The following is a 25951-nucleotide window of genomic DNA, read 5'->3' on the forward strand; positions in this document are numbered from 1 at the left end:
CTCGTATAGGTAGACACCATCGTGTTTTTAGAACTGGTTAAGTACCCACCAGAACAATCGGACTTACTTAAGTAGCTTCTTTAGCTATTTTTTAGGAGCTACTTAAGTAAGTCCGATTGTTTTGGTGGGTACTTAATCATTTTTTGTAATACAACTGTGTCTACTTATACGAGTTCACATCGGCGCCATTGTAATAATATTTGTTAGGCTGTTCAGCCAACTAAAGCTGTCCTCCCAGTATAGACACAGTTTACGGTTCTTTCCCCCCTCTCGACGATTGCCGCCCGGGTGTGCGTTCTAAACTGAGAAACCTTCACATCAATACGGCAGCCAAGGTCCTTGACAGGAGATAAGCGAATTCGTCGAGCTCAGCTGCCCGACACTAGCCGATCACCACACAGCACATGGAACGCAGTGTTCATCCCTCCGTTGTTTAATTTGAATCATCTAAGGTTTTAAGGATCGAAAAGTGCCCTGAAAACTTACTCTACTGCTACGTGATGAAAAAGGCAGCTTTGCGAGGGATTTGGGATTTGGTAGAGCAGACCGACGTAGTTGGGTATTCATATGTCCCAGTACGAAAGGTCTATTACATGCACTATTTCACCCGTGGGAATTGCCGATAAACCGACAGACAAAGCGCAGGCCCACTCCATTCGTAGGTTTCAGCGCCATGGACGCCGCGCACTCAGTACAAAGCTCAAGTCGACAGCTGATCAACTCATGGCTGCAGCTAACAGCGATGAATCTCAAGCTACAATCCGCGGAGTAGGCACGCAAGATACAACATTTCTCAGCGTGACGCCGTCGGCGAATGGTAGCTCCTGCATTGTAAAGAGCGCTACTGTGCCAGCAAAATGATGACATTCGAGGACATGATCGAGCTGCAAACACAGCATCATCACGCTGTCGCCATCGCCTCCAGCAGCTGGGAACAATGGCTGCAGCTGCAAATCCAAGGTAGCGAGCGATGAGCACTTGGAACGACACTCGGTCGCTCCAGCATTGCGAGCATGTGCGTGCCAGCTTGGAGCTCGTGTCTAAGAGTTCGACAGCCACAGTACGGCTGGCTTGGGTCCATTTTTCTATGCTGCATTGCATTCACTGCCACTGCGATGGTGAGCTCCTTGAGCACGAGCACGGGGATCTGATAATTTTTGGAGACCTTGAAGTAGCCGTGCCACCGAGCTCGCCTTTGCGCTTACACAGTACTCGGCATGCGGGACGGCTTCACTGGTCGCGGTGGATAGGATCAACTTGGATAACTTGGTGGCGACGGAGCGAGGCACTTGTGGGGAAAGCTTCCCAGCTGAAGGCAGCCACTGAAGAACCTTCAGTGAAGGCAGCAAAAGCGAGTCTCATCACGTGTTTTTCCGCTTTATTATTCGAAAAAGCGCAAAGTAATGTTTAACGCGTTCGGATCGACGTACATCACCCGTCGTACTAAAAAGAGCCCCACCATCCCAACAAAGGCAGTGTTGTCGAGGCGGGCGTCCAACTTCTATGCGTCTCGGCGGGGCACCGCAGGCAGCGGGCGAAAGGGCCATTTCAGCCGAAGGCTACTAGGAACGTGCTCACAGCAAGCGGGGCATGCTCAATTGCAAACGCCATAGCGGAGACCATTGGCCTGGCGTCGAGGGGACAGGCCGGTCTCTGAAAAAGCCTGAAGCGCCGCGGTCAGCTCACACTTCAACGTGTAAAATCCACCATACGGCTACCGTTCAGTGCATTTTATTAGGCGCGCGCTCTGATTGGCCGGGCTGTTGATGATCGGGAGTCAGAACGGGTTCACCATAACTGCAACCGTTACGAGCGCTGGCCAATCAACGCTCGCCAAATTTAAACACGCGTGTGCTCAGCACAGCGGGCACTGTGCGTGTTTATCTTGGCCCCACTATGGAGCTCACCGACCGTTACGTTTTTCTCCCCTAACCGCGTGCGTCAGAGCGATACTTCGCTGCTTCGAAACAAACTCTTCATATCAATTCGATTTCAGTGTGGCATCGGGTAGGTACGAGTCCAACCATGGCTTGTTGCGTGTCTTCGGCGAATGACTTGCGTGAGCTATACCTACCAGTTTTTAAATGGCCAGCCAGCGTTTTGGCGGGCCGGAAGTCATTTATTGCGGTGCCCTTCGCGTCTGTCGAAAAACACTGCGTAGAGGAGGCGGAGATTCCCAACGCCTTTCAGCCCAGGTGATGCAGCGCCGACCCACTGCCTTCGCAGATGGGACTCGCCGTTGCAGTTGGGCTTAGCAACGCATCCTTGGTTTTTATGGGCCGAATTAAGACGACATACTGGGCGCAAGTGAACACGAACCTCAACCGATGACAGTTTGACAACCCAAATGCTAAAACCCTACCATTTGTGGGCATTTCTTATGAGCGCTTCGACGCTTTCGTAGGTGTTAAAGGCGATCACTTGTTCCATTGTTTCTAACCCTCTTCGCAGCCTTCATCCAAATCTGCACTCGCTTCATTGTTGAATTTGCACTCGAGCCGCCGAGCCCGACGACCCGAATAAACGCCCTTTTTCGCCTGTCCGTTTCAGCACTACAGCCCGCCTGTTTCTGTCTGTAGCGCTTTCCAGCTGTGACGAGAAGAAATTACGAGAATCCCCGCCTGACGCTCCCGAGTTCATCCCAAGCGTTCACTTCCACTTTTCCTGTGTATCGGCCACCTGCTTCAACCAGCGGCGGCATCACCAAGTAGCAACCACTCCAGCCTCCGCTTGCAGTACTTGCGGATATTCGTATCATGAGCGCAACTGTCGTGCAGTATCCGGTAGAGCCTCGCGTGTCACGCTCTCGGCTCGCCGACGAGGTTTCAGCCGCCAAGAAGCGCAACGGCGCCCACGTACGCTCGCCGTCGGAGCGCATCGCGTTAGTGCTTGACATGGACGAGTGCCTAGTGCACAGCAAGTTCCTAAACGAAGTCGAGTACCGCCAGAGCGAATACCGCCCCGAACAACTAGAGGAGTACAGCGACTCGTTCGAAATCGTAATGGAGGATGGCGAGCGTGCAGTAGTCAACAAGCGACCAGGCCTTGACCGTTTCCTCGAGGAAGCCGCCAAGCACTATGACGTGTATGTATTCACTGCCGGCTTAGAGGCCTATGGCAAGCCCATCCTAGACGCTCTCGACCCCAAGGGAAACCTTTTCGCCGGTCGCTTCTTCCGGGAGTCGTGTCAACAACGCAAAGGCATGTTCCTCAAGGACCTGAGCGTCGTCCGTGGCGGCGATCTGTCGCGCGTCATCCTGGTAGATAACAATCCCGTGTCGTTCCTCATGCAACCCAGCAACGGTATCCCCGTGCCGAGCTTCTATGACGACGCCAACGACCGGACGCTCGAGTCATTGACCAAAGTGCTGGCCAGTCTGCAGGACGTCGAGGACGTTCGACCGCGACTGCACCAGCTTTTCCGTCTTGCGGACCTGCTGGCAGAGCACCAGCGCGTGATCCTCGGATGATAAAGTGGAGTACATTGTGTCGTGCCGTTCTCTCATGGGTGGATATGAGTGGGAATGGATGGACCAAGTGGGGCGCCAAGTGAGCCCCCGCGTATCAGTAGCAAGTATATAAGCCAAGGTGCCGTGCAGTATCGTGATAAAGTACGAGGTGAAAATTAGATAGCCGCTATATTTAAGAGCAACCAAGACGAACGAAGAGGGCGGCGACAGCAACACAAGAAGCAGTCGCCCTCGACAGACGAGAGAATACAAAAATGCAATGTATCTTACCTCTCCTTATTTTTTCAGTCGGCCTATGTCTGCATTTCGAACTCCTTCCATCACATCAGGCTACGGATACTATTATTTGATCGGATAGGAGATCCGGCGCTGTGCCACGTGCCTACGTCGCCATCTATTCGTGCAGAGGAACCACCTCCTATTCGGCCTTACTGTAGACTTGGCGTCGCAGGTATCGTCACTGATGTCTTGTTTGTCTGTGACCTTTTCGTTCGATAAATACAAATTTTTTCTCGACGACTATTCTCACAACGGATACTTTGTTTCACAAAACGCAATGCGAAAGTTATTTACACATTCATTTAGCTCTCTAGTCGCTTCGTAACTGCAAAGCTAAAGGGCAGTCGTGCCATGGCCACCAAGTTGGGCAGACCAGGCTCCATAAATGGAGTCTCTCCATTGGAGAGGCAACTTCAACAACGCTTATCTGGGAAAGGGCGCATTCATGTCGAAGCACTGTACAGTATATATCCTTTAAGGTACGATTCCCAGTTTCGTACTTAATGCCACCACGAGCACCACTCAGTAGGGCAAAGCATGTCAGCACGAGGAGCTCGGAGGTCGTCTGCGGCGGCTTACGGAGCGCTGCCCGGCGCCCCCATCGCGGAGATCCGCACGCGCAAATGGTCCAAGCAGCTTAAGACAGTTGGTCACTTGACCATTCCCAAGTGGATCCCTGGTAAGACGGCAGCAATACGACGATTCGTGGGCGATGTCTAACACTGTAATTTGTTGTGCTGTTCAGACCAAGAGGTTCGGCGCTGATTTTGAGCATGACTACTATTATAGACGAATGCAGTGTTGATGTCGATGTTGTATGTGTGTAGAACCCCACGGAAGCACTGCAGAAAGGAGCGTTCAAGAAGTCGAAGGGTGAGGACCATGTAAAACTACGATGCTGAATGATAGTACTCACTGTTTGGATTTTGTTTGACTCCCACGACAGGACGCAAGCGCGGCGCAGGTGAAGTGGGGCGCATGACGCGCAGTGTGCGCCAACATATGGCTGCACCGTTGGAGCTGTTGTCTGAGTACCCGGTTCGCGTCGTACGTCGACCCATCCAGCTATCCTCAAGCCACATCATTTGACCTAATTAATTGTGTGTATCTGTTACTGTGAAGCACTCGTCACGACAATCATCTCCCGCGAGGACTGCAACGGCATCGTCCACACCTGCGCGAACGCCTGTGCCGATGCCCTCCCCTGATGCTATGCCAGCGGACGCTACTGCTGCTCTTGGACTAGCTCCAACTGCTTCTAGTGTGCCGACCACCACTGAAAGACCGACCAAACAGGAATATGGTGCGACCCTGTCCGTTGAGCAGCAAGGAGCGCTGCCCCCACAAACCGCAATGAAGGCTGAAGCTGCGCCTATAACCCCCGCGGAAGCATCATCATCTACTCCGACGCTCCCAATGATGCCGATAATGCCACCTGTATCCAACCAAATGATGGCTGAAGTGCCGTCGGACGAGCAGCTAGAGATGGTTCTCGACGACCTCCCGATGCTCGACGCGGACGATAGCTTTAGTTTGGATGCGCTGGATCCTGCGTTCTTGCCGACCCCAGCGCCGTCAGGTGCTCCACCAGCCAGCCAACACCCCAATGGCACGGATTCGAAGCAACAATCGGTTGAAAACTCGTCGGCATCGGTCAGCGAAGACGACGCGTCTGCAAACTCGGGCTCGTCGATGCCATCAGCTTCGCCCCAGTCTTCTCCTGGAATGATGTCTCGGTCGCCGTCGCCCTAGGCACCGCAGATTTGGTGATCGTAAGACGTCGACTGTGCAGCAGCGATACCAGTGCAAAGAGAATAATACTCGAAGTACGTATTCTTGCATGATGCTTAAATTCAACGCATATCGAGAGAACCTATCAAGTGTGTTGTAAAACTGCCGGGGTTACTTCCGTAAAACTCTTCGCGCCAGCGCCTGAAGTTCTATCATTTCAGCCGTCTGGACAGGAAAAAATAAATGAGACTGCAGCTGTAGTGCAGGGCTAACAGAAAGCCATGACTTACAGAGTCGTTGTGCCGAGGATTCCGGCGCAGCATGAACCGAGCGAGGTGGTCTAAAGGTCGAATCGGAGGACCCACATCTTCGCTGTCTTCGTCCCGCTCCTCACTGGCCTCTACAGCCTTGAGCAAGTGCACAATGGCTACAGAGAACGACAAGATTTTTTCAAATAATAAAAAGTACGAAGACACTCGTCAATACAGAGCGCTACACCGATGGCCTCTTGGTTCTTTTACCTGGTACCAGGACAGGCAAAATCTGCTCCACGACGATCTCCAATTCCTTTGGTGTCGAAGCGTGAGCCTCTAGATTATTTAGCAGCGCTAATACAAAGGCGTGCGAGGTCGTTTGCTCTTCCTGAAGACCCATGACAGTATGTCGAAAACTAAGAACAACTTGTAGAAATTAGCTGGAAAAAGTAGAAAGCGTAGCCATTTTACATAAAAATAGAAATGTAGCCATGTTGTAGCACTTATGTACGAATTGCTCACTTAGGTACGACAGCTTGCCACCACTTTTTTATTCTTCGATCAATGGCGCCGTCGAGTGCTCGGATCTCGGTAGGTGGGGACGCATTGCGTTGCACTGGCAAACAGTTGGGAGTCACATCAACTTATTTGTCTTGCGCTTCCAGTGATTTTGTTTATGGCTGTAACTGATTGAGTATTGGACGGGTAGGTGACTGCTGGAGTCGTGGGCACTGGGTTCGACGGCACGGAGCCATCGCTGCTATTCTCCGTGCAGCGTCATGGATTGTACAGTGATGACGTGAAAGTGCTGAAGAGGTACTTATTCAACTGTGGAGAAGGAACACAGCGACTGGCAGGAGAAAATGGCCTCAAACTCAGCTCGCTGGATGCCATGTACTTCACGCGTTTCGATGCCAAGGTGGGTTTGCAATGAAATGTTGCTTAAATTGCTTTACTAGAGAGATGACAATTTGTTTACAGTCAGTAAGTGGTGTCCCTGGTATGATTTTCGCACTGGGGTCATGTGGCACAGCGACGCTCAAACTTCACGGACCTGTCGGGCTTTGTGGGTTTCTTGGGGCTATTCGGAGTTTTGTTCGGAGGAGATATCCTCAAATCCAATGCGTGGAAATTATGCCTAGTGGAAAGGATCAAGATGCAGGGCAAAGCGTTGATGAGTCGATTGAGTACGAGACCTGGAGTGAAGGAGTCGAGCGGACAGATCAACATGCGCTGATAATTCCGATTGCGCTTGGTGCTGGAGTTGGGGCATCATCCGACCATGCTACCGAGTGTCAAAGTTGCAAACTCTGCGAGAAGAATGCCCCCAAAAGACATCCACAGGATATTTCTGCTGAGGAAATCAACAGTGCCGCATTTATTGATGTAAAGGGGGTCTCTGGCAACCAACCTGGTCGAAGATGGGAAAACGAAAGCGACGAGCACGAGCAATGTCGCGAATGGCTTTTACGATATTATACTGAGAAGGTACCAGCAAAACTCCCCTACGTAGACGTTGTACTGAACCGATACCGGGGACGATACGATGACTTGAAAACCCAACTGTGTGCGAAGTACGGCGAAATGAAAAGCTCATCACTTGATGCTGAAGTTGAAGTCTCAAGTTCTGATTTTTCATCAGATAGCGATAATGAGGATGACGACGTTGAGTTTAACTACGCAGAAAAACAGATCGATCGGAGGTGGATGGAAAAGTTTTACGCTGAATTCCAGCCAGAAAAACTTGCTCATATAGACAGAGTGATGCGTCAGTTTTCTGGACGAGAAGATACTCTCAAGCAAATGCTCCTGAAAAAATATGGTAAAGAATTCGAGACTGTGCCAACAACAAGCAGCAACCAATCAGAAAGCGATGGAGGTACTCCAATAAAGAAGAGAAAGCTACAACACACAAGCGAAGATGATCACGTAACACTGAAGGACGATCTGATTCCCAAGATTTACACTAGCTACGACAACTCTGGCGAGAGATACTCAGGGCCTTCAGATGGCGTATCAAGCTCATTTTGCTACGTTGTACAGTGAGTCATCGATCTGAGCGGTGATGGTAATAATCTCCACTTATTTGTTGTTTTTGTTCTTCGCTACCAAATAGATTTCAGTATACTCCGTATCCAGTGGTGTGGATCATTGACTGCCGCACCTCGGATCATCTTTCCGACTTGGAACGCAAGTTTTCAGTCATAATCAAGGCCTCGGCTGGCAGCTATTGTGACGTTCATCTGCCTTCGCTCGTGGTGCATTTGAGTCCAGAGCATGTACAAGCTCAACCCCGGTAAAGATGGAATGTTAACTGAGAGAAACGTACGTGGCTGTGCTCACGATTTACTGTTATGATATTCTGCTAGATACAAGCAATGGATGGCAAGTCTCTCGGAGTCGACTTCGCGACCTGAGCAGTTAGTCTTCGACAGCACTGCACTCCAAGCAGCTGCGCAGGGAGCGTTTAGTTACACCTTTGTTTCTTCCGCCAAGGTTGCTGTACAAAGGGAACTTCAGGCTCGTTCTACTAGCGGTAACGCAGAGGTCAAGCCGAAGAATATGACACCAAAATCCGTAAAAGACCTGGTGAAGTTTTTGAAGGACTCGTCGTGGTCTGCTGAGTCCCCATGCCGGCGGCAAATTGTGAAACACATCGAGGGGTGCGAATCCGAAGCTCATGTCGCTCAGAGCAAGTTAGAGTTTTGTCTTCTGCATCCAAACGAAAAGCAGTTGGGATTTAACTACGATCGCACCGGATGGCACCAGAAAGCTGATAAAGACGAAGATGATGAGGCTGATGGCGACGACAACGCAGTGGATATACAGTCGAATAGTTTATCATTTTCTTTGGATCAACCAACAAGCGGCCAAGTGGATGTAGCCTCGTCGAGAAATTTAATTGTGCTGGGTACTGGAAGCGCTGCACCTTCCAAGCTCCGTGCAAGCAGCGGGATTTTCTTGGAGTTGTTAGGATCCAATGCTGGCGTTGATAGTATGCTGGTAGACTGTGGGGAAGGAACATTTGGACAGTTGTGGCGTCAATTTGGTGGTGATGTTTGGGAACGTATTGGCGGTCTGAAGTGCATTTGGATCAGCCACAACCATGCGGACCACCATTGCGGCTTAGTTCGAGTACTTTACGAGTATTGGCATTTCCACTCGCATCAGAAGGATGCCAGAAGCTTACAACCTCTGGCGGTAGTGGCGCCCCAGTCAGTGCTGTCTTACGTCGAGAGTTGGCTGCCGCAGTTTCTTCGCAATGATTCTGATAAACAGCTAATTAGATCGGCGACGTGTGCAGATTTCAACAATCCCCGACATCCACTTCGCTGCCAGCTCTTGTCGGAGATCGGCTACGCTGTGACCAGTATAACGAGTGTAAGGGTTTTTCACTGCTACGACTCTTATGGCCTCGTGCTGACTCTGCAGGGTGGGAAGAAACTCGTGTATTCCGGAGATACCAAGCCGTGCAATGAACTTGTCCTTGCAGGTAAGTCCTTGCAGTCCAAATGAGTGTGTCAATCTTGCTAATTTTTGCTTTTTGTTTTAGGTATGGACGCTGAGTTGCTGGTTCATGAAGCGACATTCGATGATTCGATGGAGGAGGACGCAAAGATGAAGAAGCACAGCACTGTTGGTCAGGCTCTGGACATTGCTCGACGCATGCGAGCACGGCAAGTTATATTGACGCATTTCAGCCAGCGGTATCCATCACTTCCACCGCCGGTTTCGGACAGCAATGAGCAATCGAGCAATGACCCTACCACTGTGCTGTGTGCGTACGACGGCTTCGTGCACCCAATGCCGTGAACGGCACATCAGAACGGTGTCGTTCGAATGAGCGGTGTTTCGCTAGTCAACGTCAATTTCCCCAACTTTATATCTGAATTTATGCTGTGTCGTTGGTAACTTGTAAAGTACTTCGAAGTACATGTGATCACTTGTAAAAACGTTATTTGCATGGTAAGGTCGAGCGGCAAATTGCCGGCATTCTCGCAAGCGTTGATTACACTGGGTCGGTCAATCCCAGGAGCGCTTCAGCATCTCCGGTCCACAAGTTCGTCGTCACGCGAGCCTCAAGTGCGGAATGTTCAGCTCACGCCAACACGCAAAACGTGTTTATTCCGGTAGCAGGAAAGCTTTATTGTTGACAACAAGCAAGTTGTAGCACATTCTGTTGCCGCCCGAAACATTGCCAGCTTGAACCTCCAGTGAATGCAAATTCATGCGACCTGCTTTACCCCAAAAACGGATGGCGCTGGTCAGATGAAAGTACAGCATATACGAAATTGAAACACTATTTTTCCTAATATCACATGACCTATGATAAGGAATACAAAATGATTCATTCAAATTCAATTTGGCCTTCTATAAATTGATAGCCTGTGATAAACTAACCAGACGAATTGTCGCACAGCTAATGATGGCTACCCGTCTGAGGCCTTTTGCGCTTTTGCAACAACTGCACCACCGCGCACTCCGCGTTGTTCGCTTCTTCGATGAGCATGGGCAAGGGAAAGATGTGGTCGCAGGACCGTGCCATGTCGGTGGGCGAGTCTCCGCCACCGCTGCTGATCCCTCTTCAGTCGGGCCAGAAGGACATCGCACCCATTTACAAGTTCGTTCTCACTGGCGGCCCGTGCGCCGGCAAGACCACGTCGCTCGACCGCCTCTCGACCTTCTTCCGGGATCGTGGCTTCCGAGTTTATGTCGTGCCAGAGGCCTCGACGCTTTTGCAAACCGGTGGCGCCTTCTTTCTGTGAGTGGCGACAATGCTGAAATGGCGAACAGCTTGTCGCTTTAAGCTTATCTTTTGCTTTTCACTTTTTGCCACTTCTACCAGTGACCTCCAGGAGAAGGACATTCTCAACTTCCAGTGGCAAATTCTAAATCTCCAGATTTCGCTCGAGGACTCGTTCTATTCACTGGCGCAGGACAGTGGCAAGCCCTGCGTGATTCTGTGCGACCGTGGCGTCATGGACGGCTCAGCCTATATGACACCCGAGCAGTGGGAAGAGCTGAAACTCCAGCACGACCTGGACACCGTCACGCTTCGAGACACGTACGTGGTAAAAGTGGTTGCAAGTTATATACGCCGTGCAGGTTCTAGAATCTTACCCTGTTTGCAGGCGCTACATTGCCATTTTCCATTTAGTGACAGCAGCTGACGGTGCTGAGAAGTTTTACTCGCTGGAGAATAATGGTATACGCATTGAATCCATTGAGCAGGCACGGGCTATTGACAAACGCACTTGTCATGCCTGGATCGGCCACCCGAAGCTCTACGTGTTCGGTACGATCATACCCTGTTGCAACTAAAATTCAAATGTCTAACATTTAATGTGTTGCTTCTGTTAGACAATTCAACCACATTCGAAGGCAAGATGCAGCGCCTGGTGGACACGGCGGCGGGACTGTGTGGAATCCCCACGACTGTCAGGGCTTCCCGCAAATATCTGCTGGCCAAGACACCGATCGAAATCCCATTCCATCACGAGGATTTTGAGGTGGAGAAGGTGTACCTCAAACCCGAAGCTGCTAGTACGTTACCGAACTTCCACCTAAGATGACTTGTACTAATTTTTATCTTGCTATTGCAGAGACGAGCAAGGACTACTCATTTGTACGTTGCCGTTCGCAGTACGGCATCCCTGCCTATGGCATGACCACCGTTCGTTACTTGGACACTGGTGATGCGTACGTCAACCGCTACTACCTTTGTGCTTGATGATTAAAAGCCTGACATGCTTCGTTTTGTTTCCTTTTTATTATCGTCGAACAGAGTGCACTTGAAGCGCGTTCTCAGTGCGCGCGAGTATTCATACGCTGTAAGACATCGCTGTGACCCGACGCGCAATGTGATCAAGCAGCAGCGTATGTGTTTCCTTTATAAGAACCAGTCGTTCCAGATCCACGTCTACAAGGAACCAGCGGACCTTGCGGGACTCGCTGTGCTGCACGTGCAGGCGTCGTGTGAAAATGACCAGGATATCGTGATGCCGTCGTTCCTGAACATTGAAAAAGAGTTACCTGACACCGATGAGACCATGTCGGCCTACAACGTGTCGAAGAAGAATCTCTTGGGCGAACTCGAGAGGAAGGAGTCGGCGGAGGTGTAGACTCCGGACGTCTTCGTTACATCTAGAAACTACATCTAAGTGGTCGTTTGGCAGCATGCTGGAGAATCAGCATCTAGCTGGAGCTCTTCCATCCTCTTGAAGTCCACGCGAATTCAAAACAAGGGCGCGTTTATATGGTGAAGTGTTTCAGTACACTGCATTTTCACCTTGTGCTATGCCTAAGACCCTGGCATTCATTGTTACACTTTCAGCATAACACCATTGCGCTATGAAAAAGCGCTATAGTCAATTGAACACCACGCAGATAAGAATCAAAAACTACTACAGTACTTAGTAAAAATAAACGACATCGGCGATCAGCGTGTTCGTGTTTCCCACAAACGCCTAGATCTTGGGCAAGGGGAAGAGCTTTTCAATTTCGTCTTCAGACAACGTCGTTTTGTACTTGAGTCGTACATCCACTAGCGCCTCACGCCGGTGGATCTCTTCGAGCGTTGGTTCGTTTGCAGCAGCTCGTGAATTCTCGTCGTTGTCATCGCCATAAACGACAAGTGGAGCATTGGAGGATCCATCTGGGAAGCATGGCTCTGTCTTGATAGGACGACTTTCACCCGTAGCACTTCTACGAGCAGCCCTGTGACTTCGTTGCGTGTTGCGGTTTTCTCTGGTACTGCGGATGCCGCGACGAGTGCTGCTCGCAGCTCTCGGTTCGTTTGCAGTGGCATCGCGCTCGAGCTTGACGCGGACTCCATGGAAAATAGCGTCGAGGCGATGCACGTACTGTTTGAGAAATGGTGACCACGGTGTGATCGCCAAGCTTGAGATCTGCTCACGCAACTCGCGTGCAGTACAGCGAGGAAACCCAGCGGCTGCTATCTTTTCACGAAGCTCATTCATCTGCACGCTTTTCAGGCTGGAGCGAAGATACGAAGAGTAGTTCTCTTCGAGCCAACCGATTAGAACTTCCATTTTGCTTAACCCACTTGAAGCGGGTTGGAGCCAACGCAAAACGCGGTCACCTCTTTCGGAGTCGTGCAAATAGACATAAGCACACAAGAGGCAATCTACAAAACATGCTTCACACGTACCTGATCAGTCGTACGATCTGTGAGTGAATATCTCCGATAGTACACCCTTTCTCACCACGATGCAGTAGCTCTTGCCGAAATCTTTCTAATACCTCGGCGTAGTTTCGGCAGCTAAAATACTCGGCGTGGTTCAAAGAGAACCAGCGAATGAGTAGTTTCAGTGGCGTCCTGCTGCTTGACTTCAATTTCGCATTCCATCGAAAACGCATTGTGTACTGAGACGACGAGGGGGGCATCTTGATGCTTGGAAATAGGTGTATGGAGTTGGCAGAAAAATGGAGAATGGGTTGTTGGAACAAAACTCCAAGGCTAACTGTCGCGTTGCCAACTGCCACAACACTCAGTTATCTACGAAAACACTAGTAGTCAAATAGCATAGAGAAAAAAAGCGCACTCATTATTAGGATATCGCAAATGCACTCAACTATCTTCGATTAAAAAACAACAATAGTTCGTGGGTAAGCAATAATATGCATACAAGCTTCCTTACATGTGAGTCATTGTTGACATCACGCTAAGGAATTATCTGTGGGCAGCGGGAGGCACGCATCAATTTCAGCCTCAGAGACACCTTCCTTCCGCTAGTGCTGGCGATTGCTTCCAACTGAATCAGCACTTCGATCTGCTTCGGTTTATACGGGTAATCGGTGGTTTGTGTGTTGTCATGGTGGTCACCTCGAAATCTTCCGGGCAGCGGAAGTAGGCTCTGCACTTCGGAATCTGGAACTCACGTACGCCAATCTGCTCAAGCCTGAGCTGATACTTGATATTTGGCTTTTGGGCTGGCTTGGGGAGGACAAGGTCAATCTCAGTATCAAGGACACTAGCATCTTTCAGTTTCTTCCGATAAAGAGCCACTTGAGTGCGAATTTCCAGATCACTCAGACTCGGCAGGCTCTTGCGGTGACTACTGCTTCTTGACGTGTAAATTCCACAACGTGATGGTGTTTTCGAGGTCTGCGCTGTCTGGTTCCCGTTAACAATCGAGCCACAGGCCTTTTCAGCTTTAAGACAGGATTAATCATCACCGTCCTCACTGTTTTCTTCCATCTGGCTGCTTTGATTGCTGGTTTCAGCGTCACTGTCACTGGAACTTCGTGCCACATTCTCATGCAGAGGATACCGAACCAAAGACCGACTGTGGTTTCGTCGGTGGCTTTCCTGACGACGACGCCACTTTGTTTTGCCTTGCATTTCTGTATTCTTGGTAACTTCGACATACCCAAAGAAATTCATGAAGATACGATAACTCTTGAAACACTCGGATTGATCGTGATTTCCTTGAAACTCGAGCTCCACTTCTTTACAAATCTGGTTAATCTTCGCAGCAATTCCGCGCTCTGAGCATTCAAAGTGGCCAGCACTTTTGATATCATCACAAAGCTCCTTCAGTAGCTCACATCGGCGGTCTTTATCGGATTTGACGTACTTGTGGAAATTGCCCGGGAACCAGGACACCAACATTGCCATTGGACTCAAGCCATCAGGTGACCCATCGCCATCGAGCCATCGCAAGTAGTGGGAACGAGTACGATTCGTTGCCTTCTTCTTTTTCTTCTCAACTAATACATTGTTGCAATGTACCCACGCATGTGAAATTCTCGATGACTTCGCACGAGTTCAGGCTCTTCTCCGTCAAAGTAGCTTTCAAACAGATCACTCTCGTACATGGCATGTGTGATCCACGTGCGGGTGCGCCACGCAGTATGAGTCAAACACTCGAGTTCCACTACGCTATTCGCCAGAGAGCATTTGACGCCGTGCTCGTTTAGCTCACGACACAGCGGGCTCAGTGCCTCCTGCTTGTCAGTAGCTTGCCGATACTTGGTGAGGTTGGTCTTGAGCCATCCCATTAAATAGTCAAGAGGGAGGGAGCCATCTGGAGCAACTGGATCGCCCCAGTTAAAGTGGCTGGCTGTAACGGGGGGATCCGTCATCGTAGATGAAGGAAGGTTGGGAATGACCTATGGGACGGGGAGGGCATTAACAAAAAAGAAACAGTAACTTCAACTTCAATTCTAAATTTAATTTAAAACTACCTGATAAAACTACCTGACTATACAGACTATGGCACAATGATCCTAGGTTCTCATGAACATGAACTGAGCTCGATACTAGCTCGCCAGCAATTTTTCTTCGCTCTTGTCGTGCCCCTGATTATCTTTTCGGTACGCGCCGATCATGGTTTCTGTTGGCAACAGGTTGACTGCTGAGAATTGAACATGCGAAAATGAAATAATTACTTTGCAACTATTTCCAACTAAAAAAACTAGGATACCAACTCCAATTTAAAAGCTTCACTCTGACTCTGACTTGACCGTCCATGCACTTAAGCGTCGGGTAGTGGGAGGAACTTGTCGACCTGCTCCTGAGGCACACCTCGCTGAAGAAGGTCATGCCGCTCCCGAAGCAATGTTGCAATTCGCACGATCTCACTCGTGGACGGTGACTGTATCGGTGACGTTGCCTGATGACACACCTGAGGGACAATGGAATTCACCTTGGCAGGATTTTTGTCCTGCTCGTCCTCAGTTTCGCTGTCGGATCCAGCAGGCGCTCGATTTGGAGACGTATTGCTAACTTCAAGCATGTTGACATCTCCCCCGTCACGACTCGCATCAATGTCAACTTGTTTGGGCGTTTCCGTGGCAGCCATGTCAACTTGATACTCGGCACTTTTACCGCTTTCTGGAATTATATCATCAGAGATGTCATCGCTCTCGGCTTCTTCCTCACTAATGTGCGAATCCTCGCCGTCGTGGTCTACAGGGACAGACCGTGGCGAAATTCCTCGTTCGGTAGTATCCAGACTATCTTTCTCTGCAAATACTTTCTTGAGAGATGCACCATATTGGTCAAATGCTGAGGAAGGGCGTGCCTTGCCACCCGCTTGCCGTTGAAGGCTGTCAATTTTCACGCGAATGGCGTGAATGGTGCAGCCTCGATGTCCAGCTTCTTCAATTTTGTGTAAGAGTCTGATAAGCATCCTCCCTTTCTCCCCTTTCTTCTTCGACTGCGTGTATGCAGCGTAGTTGTTCTCCATCCACTCCACCAGCAATTCCATTGCAGTAGGAGAACCAGGCAACACCTGTTTCATCCAGGATAGACGACTGGCAGGACTATTCCGTGTGTGCTTCACTGGGGGTTTCACAGCCACTGAAGTATCGACTCCTATACTCCTCGCATCAAGGAAGCTATTGGTCTGAAAAGCAGGACCATCACTGCTATGATGGTCTTGGTCGCCAAACTCCTGCTCGTCAGAATTCTCAGCGCCGTCCTCACGCTCGTGACCAGCGTCCCCCACTGTGAAAATTTCCTCGAGCACCGAGCCAAATTGTTCCCAAGCGGCTGACCGCGACTTCTCTCCTCTCACTTCTCGATGTAGCACGTCAATCTTCGCGCGCACAGTGTTGACGGCACAGTCCTGGATGCCGGCGTCCCTCATCTGCTTTACCAGATCTTCCAGCATCTTCCCTTTCTCCCCCTTCCTGGTAGCATGGGCATATGTAGAGTAGTTGTTTTTGAGCCATTCTACCAGCACTTCCATGCCACTTAGACCACCGTAAGGCGAAGGTTCGAGCCACGATAGACGGCTATTAGGGCGCTTCTGTTGGTTCTGAAGAGCGACGGAAGCTTCAGAGTGTCCATCCTTGAACAGCAGCGTCTGGAGACGCTCTCGGTAAGGTGTTAGGTCCTCTGGTAGTGTGTGGTGTAGAGTAGCAGCGTCGTGCACTACCTCCTGTAGGTAGCTCACGTAGTCTAGAATCTGGTCCACCTCGCACTGGACTCCAAGCGCGTTGAGCTCCCGACACAGAGGCACGAGGACCTCTCGCTGGTGACTGGACGCGTGGTACACGACGCCGTTGAGCGCGAACCAGTCCACGAGTATCTGCAGCGGCTTCTGCCCGCCCGGCGTCACGGGACGCAACCAATTGACGTCCAGCGCAGACATTCGCGGAGGGGCTTGATTGGGATAATAATGGAATCTGGTGCGACTAGACAAGGGACGGAATATAACGCCATCGAATTCTGATTCCTAAATTTGTAATTTAGAAGAATCTAAAAATATGATTTGGTAAGATATCGCGTGTTGGTTTTTTTTTTTTTTTCATTTATCCTTGTCACATTTCAATTTTCTCCTTCGGCATTTTTTTTCGATGCCATTTTTCCTCGTCAATTGCATTCTGTCCTTCTATTGCCTCTTATGTCCAAGCAATTGCTCTACTTTGTCATCAAAAACAATGTTCACCTTCAGCCGTCTGTGACTGTCCGAGAATGTGTTTGATGGAGTTTATTGGATACGCCCGTTATGAACTGGAGTGCAGCCAAGTGAGGGTGGTTTACGCCAAAATTTGCTCGGTGAGAAGGAAGTGTTGCTTCCTGCCGATCTACGCTGAGGCCATCTAGCTGTTGTCCGTGAAATACAATCCTTTCTTCCAGACGTCCGGATCGATAGCTCCTCATCGGTTATACGTGCAAAAGGCTTCGGGAGACGGTGGTCTAGGTTCAGCCCAGATCTTTATCACGTGGTTTACAACATCCCGTATACGCGTCCGAGAAACAAGGAGAAGCGGCTGCTTGCTGAGATTCTCACAGACACCAGACCATGTTTTGCGCATTGCAGTGTAAAGTTTATAATCTCGAGAACAGCTAAGAAGCAAGGAAATTACTTCCACAATGTACGAAGAGAATGATTTAACTGGCCCATCTAGCAACTGAAAACGGTGTCACTACATCAGAGACGTCTGGAGGCGACGCTACTATCCAGGTCGCCAATGCTCCTACGGTTTCTGAAACTTACACACCCAGGAAGTGGAGGAGACATGTGAACGTGGTGACGGCCCATCCCAAACCTTCGAATGCAGGAATGGTGAAGAATACACAACAAGCACATCGCCAAGGATCACAAGTCATGCAGAGACTTCCTCTACCAGAAGGCAACCTTCACGTCGTGACTTACTCTGAAACTCAACGAAACAGGATAAATTATCTGGCGGTAAGAATTCGTTGTAGTGGACTTGTTAAGTCTTCTTCTTCTTCAAAAAAAAAGTGTGTATTCGCCGTAATTACGAGTTTCCGTAAAGATGAATGTGATTCATATGCGTAAGGAAAAACTTACTCGAATAAACACTTGGAATATTGGACACTAGCCTTCCTCTACTCCTTTTTGCCTTTACCCTTGGCAGGATTCTTCTCTGCCTCAAGGCGCTCCAAGTATTTCTTATTTTCAGCTTCCATGTTGAGCAAATGTTGTACCTCTGCGTCAGCCTCGCGTTTGGCGCGTTCCCACTCCTCTGCTTGACGGATCTCAGCTCGTTTACGAGCATTTCCGTCATGCCATTCAGCATCGGTTACTCGCTTCGCCTCTTTGACCTTGTCAATCAGAAGTTTTTGCGCTTGTTCTTTCATGTCCGCAAGAAGTTGCTCGCTGTTGGCTTCCGCCTCGAAAAATCGAGCTTGGTTCTTTTTTAAAGACGATGCAATGCTTGCGAGATCCGACTGGTTCAACGTATCATTTCCTGTCTCTAGGGAGATCAAGCTGCAATTCTTTAGCATCGCATGGGCCAGTGCATGTCCTCCTTCATGGGAAATACCCGTGTTGAACAGATCCAGAGAAGTTAGAGAGTTGTTCACGGCTAGAGCTGCAGTAAAGGACTCCACATAAACAAATGCCGCTGCTAAGTGAGGAGGCACTTTGGTGGGAGATCCAGGCTTGGCGTTAGAACTATTGTTCCCAGTGCTCGTCGACTCCTTCGATAGTTGAAATGCAGGGTTCGAGTTGAGGATCAGCGACGTCAAGACGGTATTGGTACGAAATGCCTCCCCGATAGGCTGTAGCGAGACGTTGGTGAGGTGGTTGAAGCCTAGATCCAGCACCTGAAGCTTCTTGTTGACGGTCAACATATTTCCAATTGCCAAACCGACGACATCAGTGAGCGCGTTGTTGGACAAATCCAACGAAATCACGTTCAAGTTGTTGCGCATTGCTCGCAATAGTGCGCAGCAAGCCAACTGCGAGATGCCACGCACTACTAGACGCTTCGGAGCTACGCTGTTCTCGATCTCGCGAACAATTGTGGCGTATTTGGGCTCACGCTCAAGAGCTTTTTCCTCCAACGCGATGACACTGCTCAAAGCGTCCTGATAAGTTTTTTTCGCTCTCTGAACTTCTAGCTTGTGCATGGCAGCTTCGTACTCGGCAAGTGCTGCATCGTACTCTTCATCATACCGCTCTTGAAGTGCAGCTAAGCGCGAATTTGAATCTCCAGCACCGATGGAGTAGCTGGCGAACTGACAACAACAATACATAAGAGTTTGATTCATGCAGTAGCAGTTAAGGAAATGCTACAAAGCTAAACCTCTGCTTGTAAGTCCTCAGGTGCCAACTCCAGGGCTACACGGCGCGTCGGCGCAACCTCAGTTTGATCCATCTTGCGTCGCTTCCTCTTACTGCTTAATGAAAATGAAACTGGCGAAACAACCGCCTTAGATCGATCTTGGCATTTGACGGTGGTGAGAAGACTGCATTGAAACAATGGATGTGCACTTTAACTCCTTGTGCTCGTTTGTCGACGGAGTTGTTCGATTGACAAGGTTGCTATTCTTCGGGTAATGGCAGCATCCTGTTTATGGTCTCCATCGGAACACCGCGCTGTTGAAGATCATATCGTGCACGTACCAACTCAAAGCGTCGACGTATCTCGGCCACTTCAAGTGTGTAATTCGATGCCAACATCACGGTTCCGGTGTGAATTTCTTCGCTGTCTTCATGGTCGTCGTTTTCACCAGCAACGATAATCGGGGCGTTCCTTGATCCGCTTTGGATTATCGATTCCTTACTTGGGGTATTACGTCCTTCCGACGTCTCTATGGCGCTGATGTCTTCATGCTGATCTTCGTTGGCAAAAATTGCCACCAGGGACTCTTGATACTTTTCAAACGCTTGCGAGTGACGACGATCTCCGACCCGTTCTCTTCGTGCCTCCCTCCTCAAACTATCGATCTTCGATCGAACCGCGTGAATTGTACAGCCAGCATATCCCGCGTCTTTCATTCCCTGACAGAGCTCCGTCAGCATTTCAACTTTGGAGCTTGCGTTTGAGTATGTATTATAATGTCGGTGCAGCCACAAAACAAGTAACTGCATGGGGCTCAAACCACCAGAAGAGGTAGGTTCCAGCCAGGTCAAACGTGAACGCTGGCGAGGCATGATAAACGAACTTTACGATGTCTGAGGCGAGAGACAAAGCAACATGAGCTGAAAAACTTGCCATTGATAATACTTTCTTCCAGTGAAATCAACAGTCTCAACAAAACCGAGCCAAACTACTCTTGGTGCAGTGGGAGGAGCGAGTCAATGGTTTCGCGGTCAACTCCTTGTTGCTTGAGTCCTTGGCGGGCAGAAAGCAGTTCAAAGCGGCGTCGGATCTCCGTCGTGTCCAGAACCGAATAAACAGGCTGCAAAATGGCACCTGGACGTTGTCGCGCTCCCTGTCCTTGATCCTCAACATCACTCGCGTCTTTCAGCTCAGCCCTTGATCGCGAGCGAGTTCGTCGACTGTTATGGTTTCCAGGTGGTGGCGATGTATTTGACCCTTGTTTGTCTTCATCAATTACAGCGGTGGATCGTTCCGCAGCACGATCGCGCATGCTAATCCTCTCTTCCTCGCTAAACAGGAGAAGCAACAGTCGATCGTAGTAGTGATTGGCATCTGTAGAGGTGCATTTGCCGCCTTCAGCTCTCATTTGTACACCTTTTTTCAGACGGCAAATTTGCGATCGGATGGAGCTAATCGTCAAGCCGTAGATCCCGTTGGTCGCCATCTCCTCCCCAAGCTGCTCCAACAAATTGAGCTTGCGCTTTGACGTGCGGAATGCCTCCCCATTGCGCTCCAGCCAGGACACCAGCAAGTCATTTGGGGTTGGAACACCTGGGGACGCAGATTCCATCCATCGCAGGCGCGTGGTAGTGTGAGGAGTTGAGCGTTTAGGTCGTCTCATGGATTCTCTTTCTTCTTCACCCTCTGGTCTGCTGAATGAAAGGTTCCTTGGCACCCCACACACAAGTTGTGTGACACAAGTGTAGCTTGGTCTCAGATGCCGTCGTCTCCCATCGAATTTGCGTAATTGAAGTTTTCAAGCTGTCGCGATAGGCATGCAAGTGAATTCTAACGTTACGTTAACCTTGAACTTCGAACCATTTTTCTGGTTACCACCACTTCTGAAATTGCTGCTTCGGTTGACTGTGTTGAAAGTGCTGCAAATACCAAAGTTGGTGGGAAGCAAAGTGGAAAGATTGAACATCGAGTTTGTCTAACAATCTCCAGTACACCAAACAGCAAGGAACAGTGAGTCCAAACCGAAGCCCTTCCCGCATTTCGTTGATATTGAAGGAGAAAGCTAACATTTACTTACTCAAGTAGTCCAAACTTGCAAGATGCATGCTTGAGAACCGCTCACCCCAATACCGAAATTATTCAACTGTCATTCCAGTAGACACTGATCACAACCTGATAACAAGCTTGCCGATGTTCTTCTGCGCATACAAGCGGTCGATTGCATCCGGAATGCTCTCTAATCCGCGGAAATTGGTGGGATCAATACCAGCTTTCAGTTTACCTTCCTTTATCAAAGTCAGCAGATGCTGCAGGTGCTCCGGGACGTGCTGAGCATGGTGGAAGAGCAAGAAACCATGCAGTGAAGCGGAACGGAGTTGCATCTTACGGTTCTGCTGGTATCCGTACTGCGGGTCCATGCCAGCGTCGCCGTGGTAGTGCGACACATTTCCGAACACAATAATGCGCCCAAAGATCGCGATGTTGTCCAGTACTGCCTTAAACAACTCTCCACCCACACTCTCGAACGCAAGGTTGATACCTTCCGGGTACTCTTTCTTGAGTACTTCATTCAGATCCTCCTTCTTGTAGTTGATGGGGCGGTCAACACCTAGAGACTTCAGATACTCCACCTTCTCGTCCGAGCTGCACGCACCAATAACGTGGTTACCAGCCAGCTTAGCCAGCTGCACAACGAACTGTCCAGTAGCGCCCGCAGCGGCAGACACGAAGACTGTTTCATTGGACTTCATTTCACCTGCCCTCTCGAGAGCGAGCGACGCGGACACACCGCAGACCGTGAGCGGGATCACAGACGGAGATAACTCCGGCGTTTTGACGATCTTGGCCGTCGGGACTTCCGTGTACTCAGCAAAGGCTCCCAGATCTGGATCAAGTAACGAAAGATTACAAGGTTAGAGTGTTAGCTGAGGAGTAGTGTAGGGGTGTTGAGCTTACGTTGGTAGGCGACGGTCTCGCCGACGCTGATGTCAGTCACACCCTCAGCAACCGATTCCACGACGCCCACTGCATCCATCATAATAATTACGTTAGTATATCTTGTAGTTTTTACAGTAGTAGTGGACTTTGTAATGTAAGCGACCTCCTTCGAGTCCGCAGTTAATGGGGAGCGACGTGCGACCGTAGCCTCCGTTCGTAATGTTGATGTCCGTGGCGTTGATTCCCAAGAAGTGGTTCTTAACCACCACGTTGCCAGCCGTGGGCTTAGGCAGCTCCTGGTCGACCACAATCTTCGTGGCCTTGCGGAAGTTCGTGGACCACGTGTGCACTTGGATGCGGCGGAACGATGGCATCTTCGACTTGGGCAGAATGGTGTCGATAGTTTTGTGAGCTCCTTTATCGAAATGATGAAAATATGCGACGTGTGAGACGATTACAAATCAAAAAATTGAGAAAGAAGGTGAATGGGTTTGATTGACTAGCAAAATGGGCTCACTTCAAGTTGCGATTACCCCGATCTACAGCCGGACGATGAGTTTGCCAATGTTCTTCTGAGCATACAGACGCTCGAGAGCCTTTGGGATACCCTCAAAGCCTTTGAACACGGTGGGGTCAACGCCTGCCTTCAGTTTGCCCTCCTGAACTAACTTCACGAGACGCTTGAGGTGTTCAGGTTCGTCCTTCGGGTGATGGCGTCGTTGGAAGCCACGGAGCGAGGCCGAGCGCAATTGCATCTTGCGGTTCTGCTGGTAACCGTATTGAGGGTCGTTGCCAGCGTCGCCGTGGTAGTGGGAGCAGTTGCCGAAGACGATAATGCGGCCGAATATGGCGATGTTGTCCAGGACAGCCTTGAACATGTCGCCCCCGACGCCTTCAAAGGCGAGATCAATACCGCTCGGATATTCCTTCTTGAGCACGGCGTTGAGATCCTCCTTCTTGTAGTTGATAGGGCGGTCAACCCCGAGTGACTTGAGATACTCGACCTTTTCATCCGAACTACAGGCGCCAATGACGTGGTTGCCGGCAAGCTTGGCAAGTTGGACAGCGAATTGACCAGTGGCTCCAGCAGCGGCAGACACGAAGACCGTTTCGTTGGACTTCATTTGTCCTGCCTTCTCGAGAGCGAGAGAGGCGGACACTGCACACACAGTGAGAGGAACTAGAGCGGGGGACAGCTCGGGGGATTTGATTATCTTCGAGGCGGGGACTTCAAGATACTCGGAGAAGGCTCCGATGGCTGGAGTAGAAGCCATAGTAGTTAGCACAATACTTTGTAGATGTCGATGAACAGGACGTAAGTAAACTTACACGAGTACGCGACGTTGTCTCCGACATTGATATCGCTCACACCTTCACCCACATCAACAACAACTCCCGCTGCATATACAAACTCACAAAGAATTAACTCATTCACTTTCAAACCAGGGAACTGCAGTCGCTGCTACGGACCTGCTTCAAGGCCACATTTTACAGGGAGTGTGGTGCGTCCGTAGCCTCCGTTGGTGATGTTCACGTCTGTAGCATTGATCCCCAAGAAGCGGTTCTCCACGACAATGTTACCTGGGCCAGCCGTTGGCAGCTCTGGCTCAACAACAATCTCCGTTGCCTTGTTGAAGTCAGTCGAGTATGTGTGCACTTGAATTCGGCGGTAGGAAGGCATAGTATCTTGGTAGTCGTGCCAATTTTGGAATGATCTCTTGGTGAGGGCTTTTCCGTGCGTGGAGAGTGGGTGGACTCCTTGATATGCCTGACGCGAAGTGAGCTTTCGATCTGGTTGGCACTTTAACTTATGTTTTCGTATTCATTTCGTATGACGAGAGCTAAGATGCACTTTTGATTCGGTGAGACGGACAAGATGAAGACAACATTGACTTAAAGCACGGAGAGACCTGCTACACTACAACACGTACGCCACAGACTGAACAACGTTACCCACTGCGGTTCTTAGTCATCGTGGCTTTACAATTGACAGATCTGCGTGATGATGGTGACTCGATCGGAGTAGCCCTTGCATTATTGTCAGCTTCACCTGCGACGGAATCCTCTGTGTTTGCTGATTCCGCGTTGATCTCAGCTGAACGAGCAGATCCCGAGGAGAATGTTGAGTTTGAGAATGACGATGTTTGGTTGCTAGCAGGTTCTGCAATTTCATCATCAACGGGGTTATTACCAGGGAGCTTCGCCACGGTCATAATGTCCTCCACGATCTCCGACTGGGTCGTGCACCGCGCTTCGGGGGCCTTGTCGCTGAACGAGGCGGAAAGAGGGGCACATTCGCCGGAATTGAAATAATTCTTGCTAGCGCATTGATCCACAGCAGCCTGAAGGACGTCGATATCCCATCCGTTGAGGAAATCACCGTGGAAACCAAAGCCAGTGCGGTCGCCGTTAGCGAGCACAAAGGGGTGCTGATCACCGTCCCATTCGTCGTCGTACTGGGCAACGTTGTAGAAGGCCTCATAGAAGATTTTGACCATTTTCTTCCAACCATCAGGGCAGGAGCCTCCGTCGAGCCCTGTAGCGTAGGCCACGTGAGACTTGTGGTCCAGCGAGTCGAGATCGACGCCATTCCAACACATGGGGAAGTTCACTTGTCCGCGCAGGCCATTGGGGCATTTAAAGTTGGGGATGCCTTGTTGCTCTGGGTGCGGGTTGTCGTAGTCGAGGCATACCCAGGTAATGGCCTTCTCCTCGGTGGAATCGCCCTTCTCACGCAGCGTTGGATTGCCAGCGAGCATTTTGAGACCATCAGGAAATGCGATAACTTTTTCGTCTCCCATCGGACGTGACTCGTAGTAGACGATCTGGTGGCTTTCCACCAGACCATATCCGGTGCCATTCTTGAACTTGACATAAAGTTGTGGGACCCAGTAAGCGCTCAAATCGGCCCCAATGGGGCACGAGGTGCATGTGGATGCCTTCATAGCTGCACCGTCGGCGTTCATGCTAAAGCCGTTCCCACCGCTGACGGCGTGCAAATGACCAGAAGCCTCGCTGGGGTTCACGATCGGATCGACTCGGTCCACCACAAGGTTGTTGAAACAGTCGAATCGGAACATGCCTTGAGCAGTCGGTATCACCGCCGCAAGAAAAGCTGGCATTGAGACCTTCATGATGCGTAAAATGGACCAACGTGTTGCTCAAGTAGCAAGTTTTGGAGTTACCCTCATCAACACAACGCGATTTTGTGTTCTCACTGCTTTCATTTGGCGGAGTTACCATTGGGCTATACCGTTCGATTGCAGCAGTCGCAATATTCATGACCAAGTGGCCTGGATGCGCAAGCACAGATGTCGGACTCCATACTATGGAGCATTATTTCAGAGCGTTTGCTTCGTGGTGTCGAGTTTACACCAATGAACTCTCTTTGGGGTCAGAGTCGCACTTCGTTTGTGCATGGGCCTAAAATGTTGTCTACAGTGGGCGTGAGTTTCGCAGAAGAAAGAAAATACTTCCAACTTTTCGTGTGGATATCCATCTACTCGCTGGAAAGATGCAGGAAGGCGTGTACCTCGAGGCGTTTCTCTAGTGAATCGGATCAGAAGCGCCGCAACTTCAGAAGTCGCCAACAAACCATGCGGGGCGGAATATATGTGGCAGATGATAATTGAACTGCTGATACCTTTTAAACGTATCAATACTCTTCTACATCTCCTACATATATATGCCGCTGTGGACACACCCTACTGATCTGAAGTTGAAGCTGAAGAAATTGCGGTGTGCATATACATCTTTGAACACACTTAAGCT

The 25951-nt window shown here is 50.0% G+C and overlaps 16 protein-coding genes across 18 annotated transcripts; 4 read left to right on the forward strand and 12 right to left on the reverse strand.

Moving 5' to 3' along the window:
* Nucleotides 1-514: 514 nt before the first annotated feature.
* PPTG_21483 (hypothetical protein) lies at nt 515-1326 on the reverse strand. Its single transcript, XM_008897494.1, has one exon. It carries the CDS (start codon nt 1099-1101, stop codon nt 604-606), a length of 498 nt encoding a protein of 165 aa, XP_008895742.1. The 5' UTR covers nt 1102-1326; the 3' UTR covers nt 515-603.
* A 222-nt stretch (nt 1327-1548) lies between these two features.
* On the reverse strand, nt 1549-2430 carry PPTG_21484 (hypothetical protein; the record flags this gene model as incomplete). The annotated part of the gene is made up of 2 exons (XM_008897495.1): nt 1549-1663; nt 2363-2430. 2 exons carry the CDS (start codon nt 2428-2430, stop codon nt 1549-1551), a joined length of 183 nt encoding a protein of 60 aa, XP_008895743.1.
* Nucleotides 2090-3759, forward strand: PPTG_04907 (hypothetical protein). Its single transcript, XM_008897249.1, has one exon. The coding sequence runs from the start codon at nt 2757-2759 to the stop codon at nt 3468-3470; it is 714 nt and encodes a 237-aa protein (XP_008895497.1). The 5' UTR covers nt 2090-2756; the 3' UTR covers nt 3471-3759.
* Nucleotides 3760-4259: 500 nt separating this feature from the next.
* Nucleotides 4260-5922, forward strand: PPTG_04908. 2 transcript variants are annotated; one of them, XM_008897250.1, is made up of 5 exons: nt 4260-4428; nt 4495-4502; nt 4577-4622; nt 4696-4796; nt 4872-5922. In XM_008897250.1, the coding sequence occupies exons 1-5, from the start codon at nt 4287-4289 to the stop codon at nt 5499-5501; spliced, it is 927 nt and encodes a 308-aa protein (XP_008895498.1). In that variant the 5' UTR covers nt 4260-4286; the 3' UTR covers nt 5502-5922. The 2 variants fall into 2 exon arrangements, with proteins under 2 accessions (XP_008895498.1, XP_008895499.1); XM_008897251.1 differs by having other exon boundaries at nt 4495-4622.
* Nucleotides 5519-6155, reverse strand: PPTG_04909 (hypothetical protein). The gene is made up of 3 exons (XM_008897252.1): nt 6002-6155; nt 5771-5907; nt 5519-5705 (listed from the first exon to the last, which is right to left on the reverse strand). The coding sequence occupies exons 1-3, from the start codon at nt 6132-6134 to the stop codon at nt 5652-5654; spliced, it is 324 nt and encodes a 107-aa protein (XP_008895500.1). The 5' UTR covers nt 6135-6155; the 3' UTR covers nt 5519-5651.
* Nucleotides 6156-6294: 139 nt separating this feature from the next.
* On the forward strand, nt 6295-10070 carry PPTG_04910 (hypothetical protein). The gene is made up of 6 exons (XM_008897253.1): nt 6295-6325; nt 6444-6653; nt 6716-7776; nt 7851-8030; nt 8104-9227; nt 9288-10070. The coding sequence occupies exons 1-6, from the start codon at nt 6299-6301 to the stop codon at nt 9545-9547; spliced, it is 2862 nt and encodes a 953-aa protein (XP_008895501.1). The 5' UTR covers nt 6295-6298; the 3' UTR covers nt 9548-10070.
* A 67-nt stretch (nt 10071-10137) lies between these two features.
* PPTG_04911 lies at nt 10138-12195 on the forward strand. Of its 2 annotated transcripts, XM_008897254.1 has the most exons (6): nt 10138-10496; nt 10581-10799; nt 10867-11030; nt 11096-11278; nt 11338-11434; nt 11520-12195. In XM_008897254.1, the coding sequence occupies exons 1-6, from the start codon at nt 10237-10239 to the stop codon at nt 11854-11856; spliced, it is 1260 nt and encodes a 419-aa protein (XP_008895502.1). In that variant the 5' UTR covers nt 10138-10236; the 3' UTR covers nt 11857-12195. The 2 variants fall into 2 exon arrangements, with proteins under 2 accessions (XP_008895502.1, XP_008895503.1); XM_008897255.1 differs by having other exon boundaries at nt 10138-10799.
* A 6-nt stretch (nt 12196-12201) lies between these two features.
* On the reverse strand, nt 12202-13141 carry PPTG_04912 (hypothetical protein; the record flags this gene model as incomplete). Its single annotated transcript, XM_008897256.1, has 2 exons — nt 12202-12730; nt 12906-13141. The coding sequence occupies 2 exons, from the start codon at nt 13139-13141 to the stop codon at nt 12202-12204; spliced, it is 765 nt and encodes a 254-aa protein (XP_008895504.1).
* A 781-nt stretch (nt 13142-13922) lies between these two features.
* On the reverse strand, nt 13923-14375 carry PPTG_04913 (hypothetical protein; the record flags this gene model as incomplete). The annotated part of the gene is made up of 1 exon (XM_008897257.1): nt 13923-14375. The coding sequence occupies one exon, from the start codon at nt 14373-14375 to the stop codon at nt 13923-13925; it is 453 nt and encodes a 150-aa protein (XP_008895505.1).
* A 92-nt stretch (nt 14376-14467) lies between these two features.
* On the reverse strand, nt 14468-14842 carry PPTG_04914 (hypothetical protein; the record flags this gene model as incomplete). The annotated part of the gene is made up of 1 exon (XM_008897258.1): nt 14468-14842. The coding sequence occupies one exon, from the start codon at nt 14840-14842 to the stop codon at nt 14468-14470; it is 375 nt and encodes a 124-aa protein (XP_008895506.1).
* A 243-nt stretch (nt 14843-15085) lies between these two features.
* Nucleotides 15086-16907, reverse strand: PPTG_04915 (hypothetical protein). The gene has a single exon (XM_008897259.1). It carries the CDS (start codon nt 16855-16857, stop codon nt 15235-15237), a length of 1623 nt encoding a protein of 540 aa, XP_008895507.1. The 5' UTR covers nt 16858-16907; the 3' UTR covers nt 15086-15234.
* Nucleotides 16908-17945: 1038 nt separating this feature from the next.
* On the reverse strand, nt 17946-19983 carry PPTG_04916 (hypothetical protein; the record flags this gene model as incomplete). The annotated part of the gene is made up of 4 exons (XM_008897260.1): nt 17946-19196; nt 19265-19355; nt 19453-19508; nt 19585-19983. The coding sequence occupies 4 exons, from the start codon at nt 19981-19983 to the stop codon at nt 18063-18065; spliced, it is 1680 nt and encodes a 559-aa protein (XP_008895508.1). The 3' UTR covers nt 17946-18062.
* A 248-nt stretch (nt 19984-20231) lies between these two features.
* Nucleotides 20232-20906, reverse strand: PPTG_04917 (hypothetical protein; the record flags this gene model as incomplete). Its single annotated transcript, XM_008897261.1, has 1 exon — nt 20232-20906. One exon carries the CDS (start codon nt 20904-20906, stop codon nt 20232-20234), a length of 675 nt encoding a protein of 224 aa, XP_008895509.1.
* Nucleotides 20907-21408: 502 nt separating this feature from the next.
* On the reverse strand, nt 21409-22554 carry PPTG_04918 (hypothetical protein; the record flags this gene model as incomplete). Its single annotated transcript, XM_008897262.1, has 3 exons — nt 21409-22127; nt 22199-22267; nt 22344-22554. The coding sequence occupies 3 exons, from the start codon at nt 22552-22554 to the stop codon at nt 21409-21411; spliced, it is 999 nt and encodes a 332-aa protein (XP_008895510.1).
* A 96-nt stretch (nt 22555-22650) lies between these two features.
* Nucleotides 22651-23942, reverse strand: PPTG_04919 (hypothetical protein). Its single transcript, XM_008897263.1, has 3 exons — nt 23651-23942; nt 23510-23578; nt 22651-23438 (listed from the first exon to the last, which is right to left on the reverse strand). The coding sequence occupies exons 1-3, from the start codon at nt 23859-23861 to the stop codon at nt 22720-22722; spliced, it is 999 nt and encodes a 332-aa protein (XP_008895511.1). The 5' UTR covers nt 23862-23942; the 3' UTR covers nt 22651-22719.
* A 34-nt stretch (nt 23943-23976) lies between these two features.
* On the reverse strand, nt 23977-25573 carry PPTG_04920 (hypothetical protein). Its single transcript, XM_008897264.1, has one exon. The coding sequence runs from the start codon at nt 25312-25314 to the stop codon at nt 24130-24132; it is 1185 nt and encodes a 394-aa protein (XP_008895512.1). The 5' UTR covers nt 25315-25573; the 3' UTR covers nt 23977-24129.
* Between the last annotated feature and the right edge of the window lie 378 nt (nt 25574-25951).

This window comes from Phytophthora parasitica (genome assembly GCF_000247585.1).
Source record: "Phytophthora parasitica INRA-310 unplaced genomic scaffold supercont2.5, whole genome shotgun sequence".
Lineage (NCBI taxonomy): Eukaryota > Oomycota > Peronosporomycetes > Peronosporales > Peronosporaceae > Phytophthora > Phytophthora nicotianae.

Bases quoted from the DNA above. Each gene is read 5' to 3' on its own strand.
- PPTG_04919 (XM_008897263.1), bottom strand. From the start codon at position 23,861: ATGCCTTCCTACCGCCGAATTCAAGTGCACACATACTCGACTGACTTC. The intron at 23,579-23,650 runs GTCCGTAGCAGC...TTGTATATGCAG, and splicing joins AAAATGTGGCCTTGAAGCAG to CGGGAGTTGTTGTTGATGTG. The intron at 23,439-23,509 runs GTAAGTTTACTT...CTTCTACTCCAG, and splicing joins AGACAACGTCGCGTACTCGT to CCATCGGAGCCTTCTCCGAG.
- PPTG_04909 (XM_008897252.1), bottom strand. From the start codon at position 6,134: ATGGGTCTTCAGGAAGAGCAAACGACCTCGCACGCCTTTGTATTAGCG. The intron at 5,908-6,001 runs GTAAAAGAACCA...CGTTCTCTGTAG, and splicing joins TTTGCCTGTCCTGGTACCAG to CCATTGTGCACTTGCTCAAG. The intron at 5,706-5,770 runs GTAAGTCATGGC...TTTCCTGTCCAG, and splicing joins ATCCTCGGCACAACGACTCT to ACGGCTGAAATGATAGAACT.
- PPTG_04920 (XM_008897264.1), bottom strand. From the start codon at position 25,314: ATGAAGGTCTCAATGCCAGCTTTTCTTGCGGCGGTGATACCGACTGCT.
- PPTG_04910 (XM_008897253.1), top strand. From the start codon at position 6,299: ATGGCGCCGTCGAGTGCTCGGATCTCG. The intron at 6,326-6,443 runs GTAGGTGGGGAC...TTGGACGGGTAG, and splicing joins CGTCGAGTGCTCGGATCTCG to GTGACTGCTGGAGTCGTGGG. The intron at 9,228-9,287 runs GTAAGTCCTTGC...TTTTTGTTTTAG, and splicing joins CAATGAACTTGTCCTTGCAG to GTATGGACGCTGAGTTGCTG.
- PPTG_04911 (XM_008897254.1), top strand. From the start codon at position 10,237: ATGAGCATGGGCAAGGGAAAGATGTGGTCGCAGGACCGTGCCATGTCG. The intron at 10,800-10,866 runs GTACGTGGTAAA...CCCTGTTTGCAG, and splicing joins ACCGTCACGCTTCGAGACAC to GCGCTACATTGCCATTTTCC. The intron at 11,279-11,337 runs GTACGTTACCGA...TTGCTATTGCAG, and splicing joins CCTCAAACCCGAAGCTGCTA to AGACGAGCAAGGACTACTCA.
- PPTG_04915 (XM_008897259.1), bottom strand. From the start codon at position 16,857: ATGTCTGCGCTGGACGTCAATTGGTTGCGTCCCGTGACGCCGGGCGGG.
- PPTG_04907 (XM_008897249.1), top strand. From the start codon at position 2,757: ATGAGCGCAACTGTCGTGCAGTATCCGGTAGAGCCTCGCGTGTCACGC.
- PPTG_04908 (XM_008897250.1), top strand. From the start codon at position 4,287: ATGTCAGCACGAGGAGCTCGGAGGTCGTCTGCGGCGGCTTACGGAGCG. The intron at 4,623-4,695 runs GTGAGGACCATG...CTCCCACGACAG, and splicing joins AGCGTTCAAGAAGTCGAAGG to GACGCAAGCGCGGCGCAGGT. The intron at 4,797-4,871 runs GTACGTCGACCC...GTTACTGTGAAG, and splicing joins CTGAGTACCCGGTTCGCGTC to CACTCGTCACGACAATCATC.
- PPTG_21483 (XM_008897494.1), bottom strand. From the start codon at position 1,101: ATGCAATGCAGCATAGAAAAATGGACCCAAGCCAGCCGTACTGTGGCT.